Source organism: Lygodium microphyllum, chromosome 16 (genome assembly GCF_053477565.2).
Source record: "Lygodium microphyllum isolate KBCC chromosome 16, Lygodium_microphyllum_v1.1.10, whole genome shotgun sequence".
Lineage (NCBI taxonomy): Eukaryota > Viridiplantae > Streptophyta > Polypodiopsida > Schizaeales > Lygodiaceae > Lygodium > Lygodium microphyllum.
In genome coordinates, this window is record NC_141150.1 from 136,377,103 (window position 1) to 136,392,826 (window position 15,724).

Here is a 15,724-nt window from a genome sequence, read left to right on the forward strand (position 1 = left end):
GGTTGAGGAAATAGGGCAAGGGGGTTGATTGAATGACAGCCCCTGACACTATAACATCAAACCCCCTATCATGTTTGATTCAACAGTCCATTTTGTGACGCATTTGGTCTTGTTATCTAAATTCTGATTGGTTCGATCCAACCCTTTCTCAAGGTATCTTGGTGTCACATATGTCCTCTCCCTCTCCTCCCTGTCACAAAACTTTGGGCAATATTTTCACCAAAGGATTAGTTTTGCAAGCCCCACAAATCGGCATAGCAAAAAATTGCCATCTAAAAAGTCGACTTTGGCCTTGCTCCAAGCGAATGAGCATGGTGCCATAGTTATGATGGTGAAATTATATGGGATATGAGAATGCGACAGGGGGCTAATAGTTGTCACTAAAGCGTTCCCCTTACCTACGGATGTGTGAGTTTAAACAATGCACATTGCATTTTGCTCCACACAGGTCATGGCCAGATCCTGTTCTAGATGCTCATTATATTGTATATCGAGTAAAGTTGTCCTGTAGGCTATGTATCCGCATCAGCCATTGAGAAGACGAAGCCTCCAATGCAGTCATTCTTCCCTACAGAACCTAACCAATTGAGAGCACTTCCTGATGTCGGGATTTTGCTCCTGATCAACACCCGCATTCTCCTCTTTCTGCGACTACCTACCATTGCCTGCCCGAGTTATCCGTTTAAGTATGCCCTGAGCCTTTAGCTGGAGCCGAGCCCTTACTCTGTGTCAGGCTGTTGGGAAAAGGGACCGTGGGAAAGTCCCGTAAGCCACTTCAGCATCCACAAATTGCTGAGCGGCATAATGAGACAGACATCTCTTCGTGTCCCAAGTCGGAGGTATGGTTTGGAATTGCTACTTCCCTTTCAAAAATAAAACGTAGACTGGCCCTTTTCCTGGATCGAGTGCTAGTTGGACAAGGTTTTACGTCAAAGGCCACAAAGAAGTAAAGAATGGCAGAGCTCTGGGTCAATTCGTAAAGCTTCTTCAAAGGGGAAGGCTCGATTTACAGAAGCTTGGTCTTCTTCGCCTATCCTCTTTCATGCTTCAAACTCTCATTTAGAGATGTGTTCTGCTAGTTGTGCAGGTAAACTATCTGAGACTCGAGAGGCGCTTGCTTGATGGAATGTGTCTCTTCTGTTACAAGGTTTCGGTTGACTGACTGCCTTGCAGCTTCAGTCATACATTTTGCGACAAGGTTCTAGGTACTTGGATAGGCATTTACTGGCTTACATATTCAGGACATGGGGTGACGGGTCTGTGATACATGCAGCAGTGTGCTGAGGGAGTTGCTTCAGCGGGAGTTAGGCTTTTTGGTAAGCTTTGACCTTATGGCATTTGGATTTTACTAGTGTTGAGTGGAAAGCAGTAAAGTGAGAGAGAATTTTCTGGAAAAGGTGTGCAAATTCTTGCAAATATTGCTTGGTTGTGTTTACCTTTTGGGGTTCTTTTGGCTAAGGAAAAATTTACCGATCACATAACCACAATAGCAAGTCCTCTGTTTTTAGTCAAAACAACGGAAACTTTTGACGTTCAAGAAACAGAATAATCATGTAATTTACGGCAAACGATAATGGTATGTAGAGAGAGAGAGAGAGAGCTCATTGAAAGAAGAGGATCAACTTGTCGTAGACTAGTGTTTTGGCAGAGAGACCCCCCAAGACAAAGTCAACATGGGCAAATTGGGGTATGAACAAGAGCTGGGTGGTGGGTGGAAGGAGTTGTTGTTGAAGGAGCTCTTGAATGTCTTCCTGATCTGCCAGTTGATCTTCTCCTCCGTATGCAAGTAGCAGTGGCAAGGCTTGGGGGATGGCTCGGAGGTTGTACATTGGTGGGAAGAAGTCACCATAATGTGCCAAATTGCGAACCCATCCATAGTCGTACATCTCAAACTTGCCTGTTCGTACAACTGTCAAGGAAGAAGAGAAGACTATTTCAAAGATAATACTGTGTCAATTGTTTAGCTGCGGGACAAACCCAATCAGAAACTAGCAGTTAAAACGAAATGCAACAGCTCAAGCAACAAGGCCATATTCAAGCATACATTGGGCCATTTGCGCCAAGTTCTTCATCGATGTTGCTTGGAGTTCAAATTTACCATAGTATGGAATCAGAGACTTGTCCATGCAGCAATTAGGGCCTGCCACATCCACAGTTTCATTAACCACACATTATCTTGTTAGCCTACAGTGAGTTTCTAGAAGTTAAATAATTCAAGTAGAGGCAAGATCCCTAATGTTTGACAAGTATACATGCAAAAATATGGATGCATGTTGGAAGGTTCAATCATTTCCGATCCATAAGTGACTTCCATTGTGATGTGAATCAAATTTCATGATTGAAAAGCAAGTAGAAATTGACATTGTTCGTTAAATTGATGGCCAAAAGTTTTGGCTCCAATTTCAGTACCTTCCTACTTGTTAGCATAAAACAAAAACATGCATTATGCTTGACAAAGTTTTGGCTCCAATTTCAGTACCTTCCTAGCTTGTTAGCATAAAACAAAAACATGCATTATGCTTGACAAAGCTTCAAAGGTTCACCTACAACATGCTTAGCTGGACCCAAACAGTACCTTATGATTTAAAGAACTCTCAACAGCCTACCAACACATACATCTTGTTGGACAATTGAATGTAGCTTGACAATATAAAGGGGCTCAATTACACTGTGCTTAGCTAGAAGCTGCTTAGATGAAATGCACCAATTTCACATGTTCGTAGTGCAAGTGACAAGTAGTTGCTAGTTAGAACAACCCAAACATACATGACAATAGAAAATGGCATCACAATGTCCACCTACTGTTAGCAGATATGTTAGCTCATGTGTGGGTTTGTGCATGCTTTAGGGCTGGGCATTATTTAGATTATTTTAGGCATTTTTTATGGTCTTCATTTTGGTCATTCCTTCTCCTTAGTCACTCAGTCACCATCACATGTGTGGATATTTTGCTGGAGAGAGGAGTTGTTGCTAATGCCCAGACAGCTAGTGACTCACTGTTGTATGTGACTATCTTGTGTTGGATATATGGATTCCATTTTCCGAGTATACATCTGAGTTCTCATTTGTATTGTGTTCTTAGGTGTTCTTTTCTTTTGTAGTGTTTCTATTTCTCTTTTCATTGTCTCTTGTGTACAACAGTCTATTATAGTAGTTTTCCACACACTTCCATCATTGCATCCACTTTTGACATGGTATCGAATTGCAGGTTCATTGTTCTTGTTGCTATTTTACACCATTTCAGGTTTGAGTTTTGACTTTTCATTTGTTGAATGGACCTGTTTTGATTGTTGCGATTGATTTTAAGCCTAAGTGACCATCTTTTGATCATTTTCGGCCTATTTCTTAAATGTTTTGTAGACTGCCATTTTCGTTTCAGCTTTTTGGGCTTGTTTCAAAGATGGGGACTTGTTATTGACCCTTCCAAATCTGCGTTTTGGCGTCTACTGCCTGTGTTTTACTGATCAACACTTGTGTTTTGGTTGTTTGCTCCTATGAAAGGCTAGGGGATAGTATTTTCAAGCTGGTTTTGGAGCTCCATAGTTGCTCTAAACAAGAAGAGCTAATTGTTTGGCTAAGAATACGAATAGCCAAACTTTGCAACTTTGGAGCTTCTGCCCCATAGTCCTCCCACCATAAAGCAGTCCCAATATTTGTCTTGTCCTCTAGTGCATCCTTTGTATCAAACATCCCTAATGTTTGTCGATACACAAAAGAGCTGATTTTTAATTTTGCGTTGCATTTCATAGCTAGGATAAAGCCTTGCAAGCAGTTCCAAGCCTTGACCACCTCAAGGTCTCTTTCTTGTATCTTTCCTTGAAACTTAGGATCAAGCACATATGCTGCAGCATGCATAGGAGAGTCATGCTCATTCCATTTGCTGATGCATAACTCCTTGATTTGCTCATACTTGTCTGCATTTGGTTCCTACCTCTCCAACCTGTCAATCATGCGATCCATACCTTCATAGATCTTTCCAATGCATGGATCCATGCCATTTGCAAGCCTCAACATGTGCATAATAGGATCAACCATTTGGTTGGTGCGATTCACCTCATTCCAAAAATCTCTATCAGAGACATATGCATTACATAACACGGCACTAGCAGTGGTAGCCCCAGTCCAATTTTCATACTCATCACTAGCAAATAGCTCTCTAATTGCACCTTTGCAATAGTGCAATCAACCAAGCATCAGAAAGTTATATGTAAATTGTGTATCTGAGTATTTGAGAAGTTCTTTGTCACTTCCTCTTGCGAAACTCAACATGCAAGTATTGATGATTACATATAAATGTGATAATCTTATTGCCTTTCACAACAAGAGATGCAATCCATGACAAGTCCCCAATATCCTTCAACAAGTTATTCAAGCAATGTGCCATGCATGGACTAAAGGTGATATGTGGATACATTGCCATTAAAATGTTTTCTCCTGTCCTGTTTGTAGGTTCACCATTTGCCACAAACTGCACTACATTTTCTGTCCCAACAGCCTGCACTGCCTCGCACCACTCGGATGCCAATACATCTGCACTCTTTACAGTCTCTAAAGCATCATGACTACCAATGAAGTATACATCCCCACGAGAATATGCGACAACACCATGTATGGACCTATGGCGTGTGTCACTCCATCCATCTGCTATCAATGTCACTCCATTTCTTGCCCATTGATTGCAAACATTTGCTATTGCAATCTCTATGGCTTCTTTCTCCTTCTGAAGCAATGTAATCCTGATAGTTTCCGATGAAGGGGGCTTATATGTGAGTCCATACTCTGCAATCTTTGTTACTATACTTAAAAAATAAGGTGACCTGGCTGATTTGAATGCAATATGGCCATGGTAAAAAAAGCGTGCCACTGTTGTATCTGTTTCATCCTTTTTCTTTGGTTCCCATGAAGTGTGCAATGAACTCTGTCTAACACCACGACTTGCTGCCACTGATGGCCTATGAGAAGGTTGCGTAGCCACTAATCCTGGTGGTCTTCTGCACTGCTATATTTGGCGTCCTCCTGGCATGTGAATTTACCATAGAAGCGGCTATGCGGTCAAGTAACTCCTGCCTTTTCTCAATTGATACATTGGTGCAAAAACACACCTCTTTCCCCTCCTCATGTAGAAGATGGAATCTCACTTTATCAGCCACACTAGTGCAAGCATAAGAGCAAAGTTTGTATTTCCAAGGGTGAGCCCCTCCACCTCTCAATGGCACCCTTGCATCTACCTCATCCCACCATGGCCAAGTAGTGCTTCGACTTCGTCAAGTTGTTGACGAAGTACCTGCTAAGGATGATGAAGATCCCATAGATGTCAATGTTGCCATCTATATAAAAGTGACAAATAATCAATAAAGTTCAATGAAATTACAGAAATTTGCAACCAAAATTTCAACATGCATGTGTTAAATGTTTGCTAAAAATGCCGGAACTTTGGTGCTACTTCAGCTTGCATTCCCTTGCTGAAAATGCCCCAAAATTTGGTATATTTTTAGCTTCCACATTTGGGGCATTCCAGCTTGCATTCCCTTGCTGAAAATGTCCCAAAATTTGGCACATTTTCAGCTCCCAAATTTGGGGCAATGATTGATTCAAAATACCCCAAATTTGGGGGCTCTTTTAGATCCTGGGATGATGGATCCCAATCCCCCAAATTTGGGGACATTGCAGTCGAATTTGGGCCCCAACTTGAGAAAGCCCCAAATTTTGGGACAATTGCCAACAACTGATTCAAAATGCCTCAAATTTGGGGGAGATAATGGTCCTACTGAACAAAAAATCAATATTAAGTAGATAAACACTTTGGTTGGTGCTTTATACAAGATTCCTCAGCTGATTACGGGCGGGAGTCGGGCTAGGCAGGCAGGAGCAAGCGGGCGGGGCAGGCGGGAGCAGTAGGCGAGGCAGGCGGGGCAGATGAGAGTAGCAGGTGAGGCAAGCGAGACAGGCAAGAGAGGCGAGGCGAGCGAGAGAGATAGGAGCGGTGGGAGTCGTTGGGCCACTAGCGAATCGCGACCCTAAACGAGTGCGAGCAAACGATTTTTTTTAAAAAAAGTCCATTGCTGGAACAGCTGTTCCAAATAGGGAATGGCTCTAGAACGGCCCGAAATGAGAGGGAATGGGACATGGAACGTGCTGGAACGTTTTGCCAACGTTTCTTGGGCTCGGATCTCTCGGAACGTGTTAATCCGTTCCTATGTGCCAGAACGGCTATTCCCTGTCTCTATGGTTCATATGCATCCGGTTGTTGTGTTCTTGTCACTACACTTTGGTTACTATTGATCTTTTCTCTATCTGCTTTCTTTATTGCTTGGAACTTGTGCAAATCTTGTGAGTTTGTATTTTTTGGCATACTTTTCTCCCTTAAGATCCCTTCTCTTTCTTCATCTTCTTTGTATCTCCCTCTTCATGGCTATCTTGGCATCTCTTCTTGATGGTCAACATACCGACATTATTTCTTCATCTACCAAGTGTTATGTTGGAGACTTGCTATCATAGAAACTTGAAATGGGTAACAGGAATGGGGAATGGGGATGGGGACGGTGACGGGGACGCCAAACCTAGGTAACGGGGACGTGGGAATGGGAACGGCATTTAAAAAATTAAAATTCATGAAAAAATTTAATATTTCACTCATAATCCATGTGGACTTTGGAGTGTTAAAACCAAGGTATATAATCCACAAGGACAAATCATTTTAAGTTTTAACTTTAAGATATCGTGCATCATTCTAAAACTACTCATTAGAAATTAAATTGCAACTTACAAGGCTCAAGAGGTAAGTTATTCAATTATAAATAATAAAATGCATAATACATATGCCATAAATGATAAAACAATGAACAATGAACTAAACTTTAAAGTGTAAGTTGAAAGAACATGTCTATGGTCCCATTGTCAAAAAACTTAAAAGATTACAAATATGAAGTCTAATCTTTGAAAGAACATGCTCATTGGCCCAAAAAAGACTACAAATATAAAGTTTAATCTCTAGACTGAAACAAAATGCAACATGCCAAAATAGCTCAAAGGGCAAGTGCACGACTCAAGTACAAATATAATATCAGTATGGCACAACAGCCCAAGTGTCACACTGTCATCAATGATCATAATATCTTATACAATGTACATATGTTATGTATCATGAGACTCATGATAAGTAAACTAAATCAAAGATCATCATCGTGATCTGAGACTGCTCTAGCTACTCCTGAAGTGCCAGCCTCATCATCATGTGTACCATGAATTGCCGCATCTCCCTCAACATCAGCATGTGTCTCCTCTTCTTGTTGCATCTCCCACTCTGTGAATGAATCGGGCTTTGTTGTCATATTGTTACATAACATCCTCAAATTAGCACTAACAAATACTAGATCGTTTGCCCTCTCCACACCAAGACGGTTCCGCTTCTTTGAAGCAATGTGAGCGTATGTACTCCACAATTGCTTCAAACAAGAGGAGCTAACTAACTGACTCAAAATACGGATGGCTATTTGTTGCAATTCAGGACCATCCGAACCATAGTCCTCCCACCACAAAGCTGCCCCAATCTTACAACGATCCTCCTGTGCATCCCTACAACCAAAAGAACCCTGAAAGGTCCTATAACATGAAAGCTGATCTCTGATCTTTTGTCTAGTGCCATGATTAGGCACTAGACGAGACAATATAAGTCTCCATGCATCCATAACCTCAGTGTCATTCTCCTGAACCTTGCCCTGGAACTCAGGATCCACAACAAATGCAATTGCATGCATGGATGAGCTATAGGAGTTTCACCTCATCACAACTAAATGGCGTATCTTCTCATACGTCTCATCATTTGGTGCCAACTCTTGCAACTTTTCATTGAGCCTATCCATAGCCTCATATACCTTGCTAATGTAAGGTTGCATAGTCTCATCTAGTGCCATGATTAGGCACTAGACGAGACAATATAAGTCTCCATGCATCCATAACCTCAGTGTCATTCTCCTGAACCTTGCCCTGGAACTCAGGATCCACAACAAATGCAATTGCATGTATGGGTGAGCTATAGGAGTTCCACCTCATCACAACTAAATGGCGTATCTCCTCATACGCCTTATCATTTGGTGCCAACTCTTGCAACTTTTCATTTAGCCTATCCATAGCCTCATATACCTTGCTAATGTAAGGTTGCATAGCATTCATAACCCTCAATAAATGCACAATAGGTGATACCATAGCATCTATCCGCTTTACATCATCCCAAAAAGTGGAGTTATTTGCTTTCTCCAAGTATAAGATACCTGTAGGAGTATCTGTTAATGTTGATGAGGTAAACTCATCACTAAGAAATAATTGGCTCAAGGCACCACTACATTCTCTTAATCTACCTAGCATCAAGAAGTTAAAGGCAAATTTGGTATCAAAGTATTTTAAAAGTGTATTCTTCGATTGCAAAGAGAAGTGATGGCGAAGAAACTGGTGATTCAAAACAAAGCTAACCATTTAAGCTCCTTGCTCTATGACAGGTGCAATCCATGACATGTTACCAATATCCTTTAGTAGGTTGTTCAAGCAATGAGCCATACAATATGAAACTGTGATATGTGGATAATATCCATGGATAATAGCACCTGCTGCCCTATTTGCAGGCTCTCCATCTATAACAAATCCCACAACATGCTCTAGGCCAATAAGCTCAATACATATAACCCACTCTACTGCAAGTACATCTGCTGACTTTCTTGTCCTCGATGCATAATGTGAAGATATGAAATACATTTCCCTACGAGAATAAGTAACCATACCATGAATGGATCGCTTGCGTGTATCACTCTAATCATTAGCAATCAAGGAAACTCCATTTTTAGCCCACAAGCTCTTTCTAGTCACTGCTGCTTGCTTAACAAGGCGCTTTTCCTTGTCGAGCAAAGTGGTGTATAAGGTCTCTGATGATGAAGGTACATATAAAGGGCCATACTCACCAATCTTCTTGCACATCAATTTAAAATACTCAGACCTGGCTGTACAAAATTGAATGTGGTCATGATAAAAAAAGCATGCCACTGATGTATCCACCTCTTCCTTCTTCTTGGGATCCCAACTAGCATCAAGTGTGCTCTATCTACGTGCAACATGTGACGTTGTGGATGCCATGGCGATGCAATGCCTGCAGTAGATATGGAGGTAGGACTTCCTGATATTGACCCTGCTCCAAATACATCTGATGGGGATGGTGTCACAAAAGTTGTAAGGTCAACTGCAATACGTCGTGGTCTAGATGCAAGATAAGCTTGTTGACCTGCTACACGGTCACGAAGCTCCCTTTGCTTCTCCAAGGTCACATTCAGACAAAATTGTACCTTTGAATTTGGCTCATGTAGGAGATGAGCTTGGACTTGATTATGCATAAATATGGAACAAGTGGCAATTGGTATTCCATATTTTAATATTTAAGTAACTTTGAAAAATTAAAATCAATTAAAATTCAAAATACAAATGCTCGGCTCAATGGATTACCTTGTTTGCTCCACTAGTTCACTTGTATGGGCAAAGCTTGCAAGTCCATGGTTGAGATCCTCCATCACTCAATGGGCTGTTAGCATTTACTTCTTCCCACCATGACCAATCGTCGGACCTTCTTCCTCGACCACCAGCCCGACGAGCGGGGCAAGAAGATGAAGCCATTTCAAGCTGAAAATTGAAATAAAAATGGCTCGAGAGCAAGTGAGAACTCGAGTCTTGAGAGAAGGGAGAAGCTTCAAGAGTCAAGAGTTGAGAGAGAAGGGAGAAGAAGAAGAGAAGAGGAAGACTCAAGAGTAAAGGAGAAGAAGGAAGAGAAGGGAGAAGATCCAAGGAAGAAGAATGAAGAGAAGGGAGAAGGGAGAAGAAAGAGAAGGAAGATAAGGAAGAAGAAAGAAGAGAGGTTGGAGGTGGGAGGAGACCGGGGGACTGGTGGCTGGCCACTGACGGGGCAACAGGGAATGGGCGTTGGGGCGCTGTGCGGACTGGTCACGGGGGCGGGAACGTGTTAGAGATCATTGCCAGGCAGGCAAGCTGGGCTGCACAGTCGGACTGTGCAGTCGGACTGCCACATGGCAGTCCAACTGCCTGCAGCCCAGTCGGCTGCATTTAATGCAGCCGACCTGTCCTATTTTTGGCAGTTTTCTCGGCTATTTATACCCGACGTCTCCAGCAGTCTCGGACACCTCTCGCACTCTTCTCTGACGCAGATTACAGACCGGTGACGCTCAGTCTCTGTCTCTGTTCACAGATTTCAGACAGCAGACAGTGCAGACTGCAGCAGACTTCGAGATGGACAGCAGGTTGCATCGTCGAGGTGGAGACACGCAGTCCAGCGCACTGCGCCCGTGTATATCTTTGTATTCAGCATTCTTTATACAGCAGATCTTCATCGTCCACTGTCTCTTTCTCTCCCTTCTCTCTCTGCGTTCTCTCTCTCTCAGTCCTACGCTTCCGCACTGCTGCACTCTGACATGGTATCAGAGCAGTGTTTGAGGGCTGATTGAGCACAGAATCAACCTGAAGAGGAGTTTCCATCGCGACACAAATTTGCGTTTTTTGCGTTTAAGGGCAGACAGGAGGGCTGCGCCTTGGAACAAGGCTGAAATGAGTGTGGGCGCACAGGAAAGGAGTACAGGTGGTGGATTTGCTGCTGTTTACTGCTGTTTGACGTAGAGGAAGTTTGAGTTTTCAGCCTACAAGTGCAGGTTTTGCTTTTTCATCGCCTCCGGCGGGTGAAGAAGCTCCAGGACGCGGAAGAGCCTTAGCAGGCTGAGTTTTCCCAGTTAGAGGGGGCTGCTTTTGCGTTTGAGAAGGCATTGCAGGTGAAGATGTCTACAGAGATGGACTTGGAGTTCCAGGCGATTATGGACCGGAAGGTGCCTGTCTTATCGGCTCTTCCTACAGATCAGAAGCTTGACGGCGACAACTACCGCATTTGGCGCGTCATGATGTTGGCCATCCTTGAGTCCTATGATTTGGCGGAGTTGGTACAGGAGGAGATTGACCGGCCCTTAGTAAGAGATGAGTCCAAACTCTCTTCCGATGCTCGTGCGGAGTTGGCTAGGGCCCAGTCTCATTGGGACAAACTGAATGCCAGGATTCGATCCTTTCTCTTTCTATCTTGCACTACAGCCGTGATCGCTCACATCGAGCACTTGACGGTGGCTCGTGAGATATGGCTGGACAATCGGATGACCCTGATGAAGAGGGTTTCTTTGGAGGTTCAGATGCGGACCTTGTCCGTAAATAAGTCTTCTTCGCTACGGGAGCACATTAACAAGCTAAGGCAGCTACAGATGCAGGTTCAGAATGCGGGGAAGCCGATTTCCTCCGAAGACATGGCAATCACACTACTGTCCCAGTTACCGCCACGATTCGGTACATTTTACTCTGCCCTCATTGCTTCTGGGCGAGAGTCTACTCTTCGGTGGGAAGAGTTGGTTCCTATGGTCTTGGACTAAGAGGAACAGTTAAAGGGACAGAATGCTTTCAAGATGGAGGCGATGACAGGTCAAGCCTCTCAAAAGAAGGGGAAGGACCAAAAGAAGAAGAAGGGGGATAACAAGTCCAAGAAGGACAAGGACAAGGACAAGGACAAGGACAAAGACTCCACATGCCATATTTGTGGAAAGACTGGCCATTGGAAGAAGGATTGCCCTGACAAAGACACGAAGGACACCAAGAAGAAGGAAACCAAGGATTCTGGAGCGGTGGCTGCACCCTCATCAGCTGCATTTCTTCATCTAGCTGTCATTGAGGACGCTTCACCGAATGCTTCTGATGCTGCGATGACGGCTCCCCAGGCTCGAGAGTGGATTGTTGATAGTGGTGCCTCACGGCACATGACTCCTTTCTCAGATGGTGTTGCCCAGCTACGACCCTCGCGTGGGCAGATTCTCATTGGAGACAGCTCTTTTGTTTCTATTGCAGGTCGGGGTAAGATGCAGCTTATTCCGGATGGACGAGGTGGTACCCATACCTCAGAGGTTTTGCATGTACCAGGATTAGGGTACCATCTCCTTTCAGTTCATAAGATTTCCTCCCTTGGTCTTTTGGTGGAGTTTGACAGTTCTACGGTGCGAGTCCTTGATCGTGGATCGAGGAAGGTTCTCTCATCTGGATATGAGGAGAACGGCATTTACAAACTGAAGTCTTCCACTGCCCTCTCTACTCTTCTTCTTACCTCACAGTCACAGTCTGAGTTATGGCATGCTCGGTTTGGTCACCTGAACTATGACTATCTTCGGAGGGCGTCACGTGGACAGCTTGTTCGAGGGTTGCCGGATATAGTGGTGAGCCAGCAGCCATGTGTCTCCTGCATACGAGGGAAGCAGCATAGGGATGCCATTCCCCACACAGCTTTGCGGCGGTCTACTTCACCGATGGAGCTAGTATCTACGGATCTTTGTGGCCCTATGAGGAATGAGTCCCTGCGTGGGAGCTCGTACTTCATGCTGATCGTGGATGATTATAGCAGGATGACATGGGTCTACTTTTTGGCACTAAAGTCAGAAGCTTTCTCGCACTTCAAGGATTGGCTTCTCTTTGAGGAGAACCGATCAGGCCGGAAGTTGAAGACCTTGCGATCCGACAAGGGAGGTGAATTTGTGTCTAATGAGTTTGCTCGGTTTTGTGCAGATAGAGGAATTCACCAGGAGTTTGTCAATACCAATACTCCTCAAGAAAATTGTATTCTTGAACGGAAGAACCGCAGTGTGATTGAGATGGCGCGCACCATGATGGAGCACCGACAGACCCCTCAGGTTTTGTGGGCCGAGGCTATGGCTACTGCAATCCACATCCTTAATCGATCCCCTACTTCGGCCGTGGAAGGGATGACTCCATTTGAGGCTTATTTTGGGACGAAGCCAGATGTTTCTTACTTTCGAGTCTTTGGGTGTGATGCCTATGTTCACATTCCCAAGGCTCACCGTGATAAATTTGAAGCGGCTTCTCGAAAACAGGTATTTGTTGGCTACAGCTCCCAGTCCCAAGGCTACCGATTGTATGATCCCGTCAAGCGGGATGTGTACACTAGCCGTGATGTGCGGTTTGTGGAGGTTCCAGCTACTTCCACGGGTGAGGAGCATCCCGTTCTTGGAGATCCAGGGGAGAGTTGGGCTCCTTCTACAGTTCCACTGGAGCCCGTGCCTTTTGATTATGATTCTGTTTCTGACATAGAGTCTACTGTTCCACCGGACACCTCTGAGGGGTTACCACCGGTGGAGATTCCAGAGTCTTCTACTGATGGAGAACGACGAGGGGAGGTTCGGCCTCCTCTTCGCTGGGCCCGTGACACACTCCGTGATTCAGGGATCGAGGGGGTTCCTGAGGAGTGGGGACCGCAGGATGGTCCGCGGCGGTCACGGAGGCACCAGGCGCATTCTTCGGAGCTTGTTTGCTCCAACTATTGTTTGATGTCCCGTGTTATGCAGGATCGAGAGCCCACCTCCGTGAAGGAGGCTTTACAATCCGCCCCATGGAAGAAAGCTATGGAAGCTGAGTTGGAGGCTATTGAGAGGAATGGCACTTGGTCACTTGTGCCACGCCCCCCGAAGAAGAAGGTGATTGGAGTCAAGTGGGTCTTCAAGACCAAATATCTCAGTGATGGTACTTTGGATAAGCACAAGGCTCGCCTTGTTGCTAAAGGTTTTGCACAGCGCCCAGGGATTGACTGTCATGACACTTTTGCCCCCACAGCTCGCATGGCAACCATTAGAGCTGTTCTTGCTTTGGCTGGCCATAGGAGATGGCCTGTTTATCAGTTGGATGTGAAGTCGGCCTTCCTGAATGGTGATTTGAAGGAGGAGATCTACGTTGAGCAACCTCCTGGCTTTGGTTCTTCAGATGGGAAAGTCTACAGGTTGAAGAAGGCCTTGTATGGCCTCAAGCAGGCCCCGCGAGCTTGGAACGAGAAGATTGATTCGTTCCTCCAGTCTGAGTTGGGATATCGGCGGTCCAAGGCCGATCCGCAGCTGTATGTACACACTTCCGAGGATGGTTGTGTGCTGTTTGTCTTATATGTTGATGATTTGATTGTCACAGGTGATGATGCACAGCAGGTCCAGGAGACAAAGTCAGCTTTACATCGGACGTTCGAGATGACGGATTTGGGTCTACTCCATTTCTTTTTGGGCCATGAGATTTATCAGTCTCAGAGGGGGATCTTTCTCTCCCAACAGAGATATGTACAAGAGCTCTTGATGTCTTTTGAGATGGAAGACTGTCGGGCCCTCTCTACTCGTATGGATCCGAACTGGAAGGCCACTTCCCATTCAGCTTCTCCTTTGGCGGATGCGTCCCGCTATCGACAGTTGATTGGGTCTTTGATTTGGCTTCTCAACACCAGGGTTGATCTATGTTTTGCTGTTGGGCTTTTGGCAGGGTTCATGAGTGAACCTCAGACGGTGCATTGGCAGGCTGCTCAGAGGATACTTCGGTATCCAAGGGGGACGTCTGATTTGGGGATTCATTACCCCGCAGGGAAAGATGGGTCAAATCTTGTACTTGCAGGTTGGAGCGACTCGGATTGGGCCGGTGACGTGGACCACAGGCGGTCTACTACAGGTTACTGCTTTACTTTGGGTGCAGGTGTTATTTCATGGAGTAGCAAGAAGCAGCCCACGGTAGCCCTTTCGTCTACTGAGGCGGAGTATCGGGCCGCGTCTTCCACCACATGCGAGGTTGCGTGGCTTCGGAGATTATTGGAGGAGCTTGGGTGCCCCCAGACTCGTCCTACATTGCTGCGATGTGACAATGAAAGTTGCATTGCCTTGGCAAGGAACCCTGTTTTTCATACCCGGACGAAGCACATTGAGATCCAGTACCACTTCATGCGAGAAAAGCTTCTGGATGAGACCATCACTGTGGAGTATTGCAAGACGGAGGATAATCTTGCGGACTTGTTTACGAAGGCGCTTCCTCAGGCTCTACTTCGGAGACATTCCAGATCCCTCAAGCTTCTGCCCTGCCCAGGCTCTGAGAGGGGGTGTTAGAGATCATTGCCAGGCAGGCAAGCTGGGCTGCACAGTCGGACTGTGCAGTCGGACTGCCACGTGGCAGTCCGACTGCCTGCAGCCCAGTCGGCTGCATTTATGTAGCCGACCTGTCCTATTTTTGGCAGTTTTCTCGGCTATTTATACACGACGTCTCCAGCAGTCTCGGACACCTCTCGCACTCTTCTCTGACGCAGATTACAGACCGGTGACGCGCAGTCTCTGTCTCTGTTCACAGATTTCAGACAGCAGACAGTGCAGACTGCAGCAGACTTCGAGGTGGACAGCAGGTTGCATCGTCGAGGTGGAGACACGCAGTCCAGCGCACTGTGCCCGTGTATATCTTTGTATTCAGCATTCTTTATACAGCAGATCTTCATCGTCCACTGTCTCTTTCTCTCCCTTATCTCTCTGCGTTCTCTCTCTCTCAGTCCTACGCTTCCGCACCGCTGCACTCTGACAGAACGGGCAGATAATCTCGGGCGGCGGGAACAGAAGGTAGGAGAGAAGCGGGCGAAACACGCAGTTGCAGACGATCGGGCGGGAGCAACGGCTGGCCGAAGGTAAGTGGGTTCCTTGTTCTATTTCAGATAAGGAACGTTCCACCAATTCGCAATGCATCCCATGACGGCTTCGTGCCGGAGACGGTGATTCCACGTGCCGAGGGGCCATTCCGGCCGTTTCCTGTTTCTATGCTTGTTGTGTTCAACTTCATGTTTCTGTGAGGATGCTATCTC

At 45.4% G+C, this 15,724-nt stretch overlaps 1 protein-coding gene and 1 long non-coding RNA gene across 3 annotated transcripts in view; one reads left to right on the forward strand and one right to left on the reverse strand.

The window, feature by feature from the left end:
* Positions 1–315: 315 nt before the first annotated feature.
* Positions 316–15,724, forward strand: part of LOC148023476 (uncharacterized) — a 46,376-nt gene continuing 30,967 nt past the window's right edge. The window contains exons 1-2 of the long non-coding RNA XR_015693652.1: positions 316–1,087; positions 1,174–1,316. This is a non-coding gene — a long non-coding RNA (uncharacterized LOC148023476). The remainder of the gene's footprint in view (positions 1,088–1,173; positions 1,317–15,724) is intronic.
* LOC148023477 (triacylglycerol lipase 1-like) overlaps positions 1,525–15,724 on the reverse strand; it is a 49,029-nt gene continuing 34,829 nt past the window's right edge. The window contains exons 8-9 of one of the 2 annotated variants that reach the window (XM_087696464.1): positions 2,045–2,140; positions 1,525–1,909 (exon numbers count right to left, since the gene is read on the reverse strand). In XM_087696464.1, the coding sequence (XP_087552590.1) occupies positions 1,602–1,909; positions 2,045–2,140 (404 nt within the window). In that variant the 3' untranslated portion in view covers positions 1,525–1,601. The remainder of the gene's footprint in view (positions 1,910–2,044; positions 2,141–15,724) is intronic. The other variant, XM_087696465.1, reaches the window with a different exon arrangement.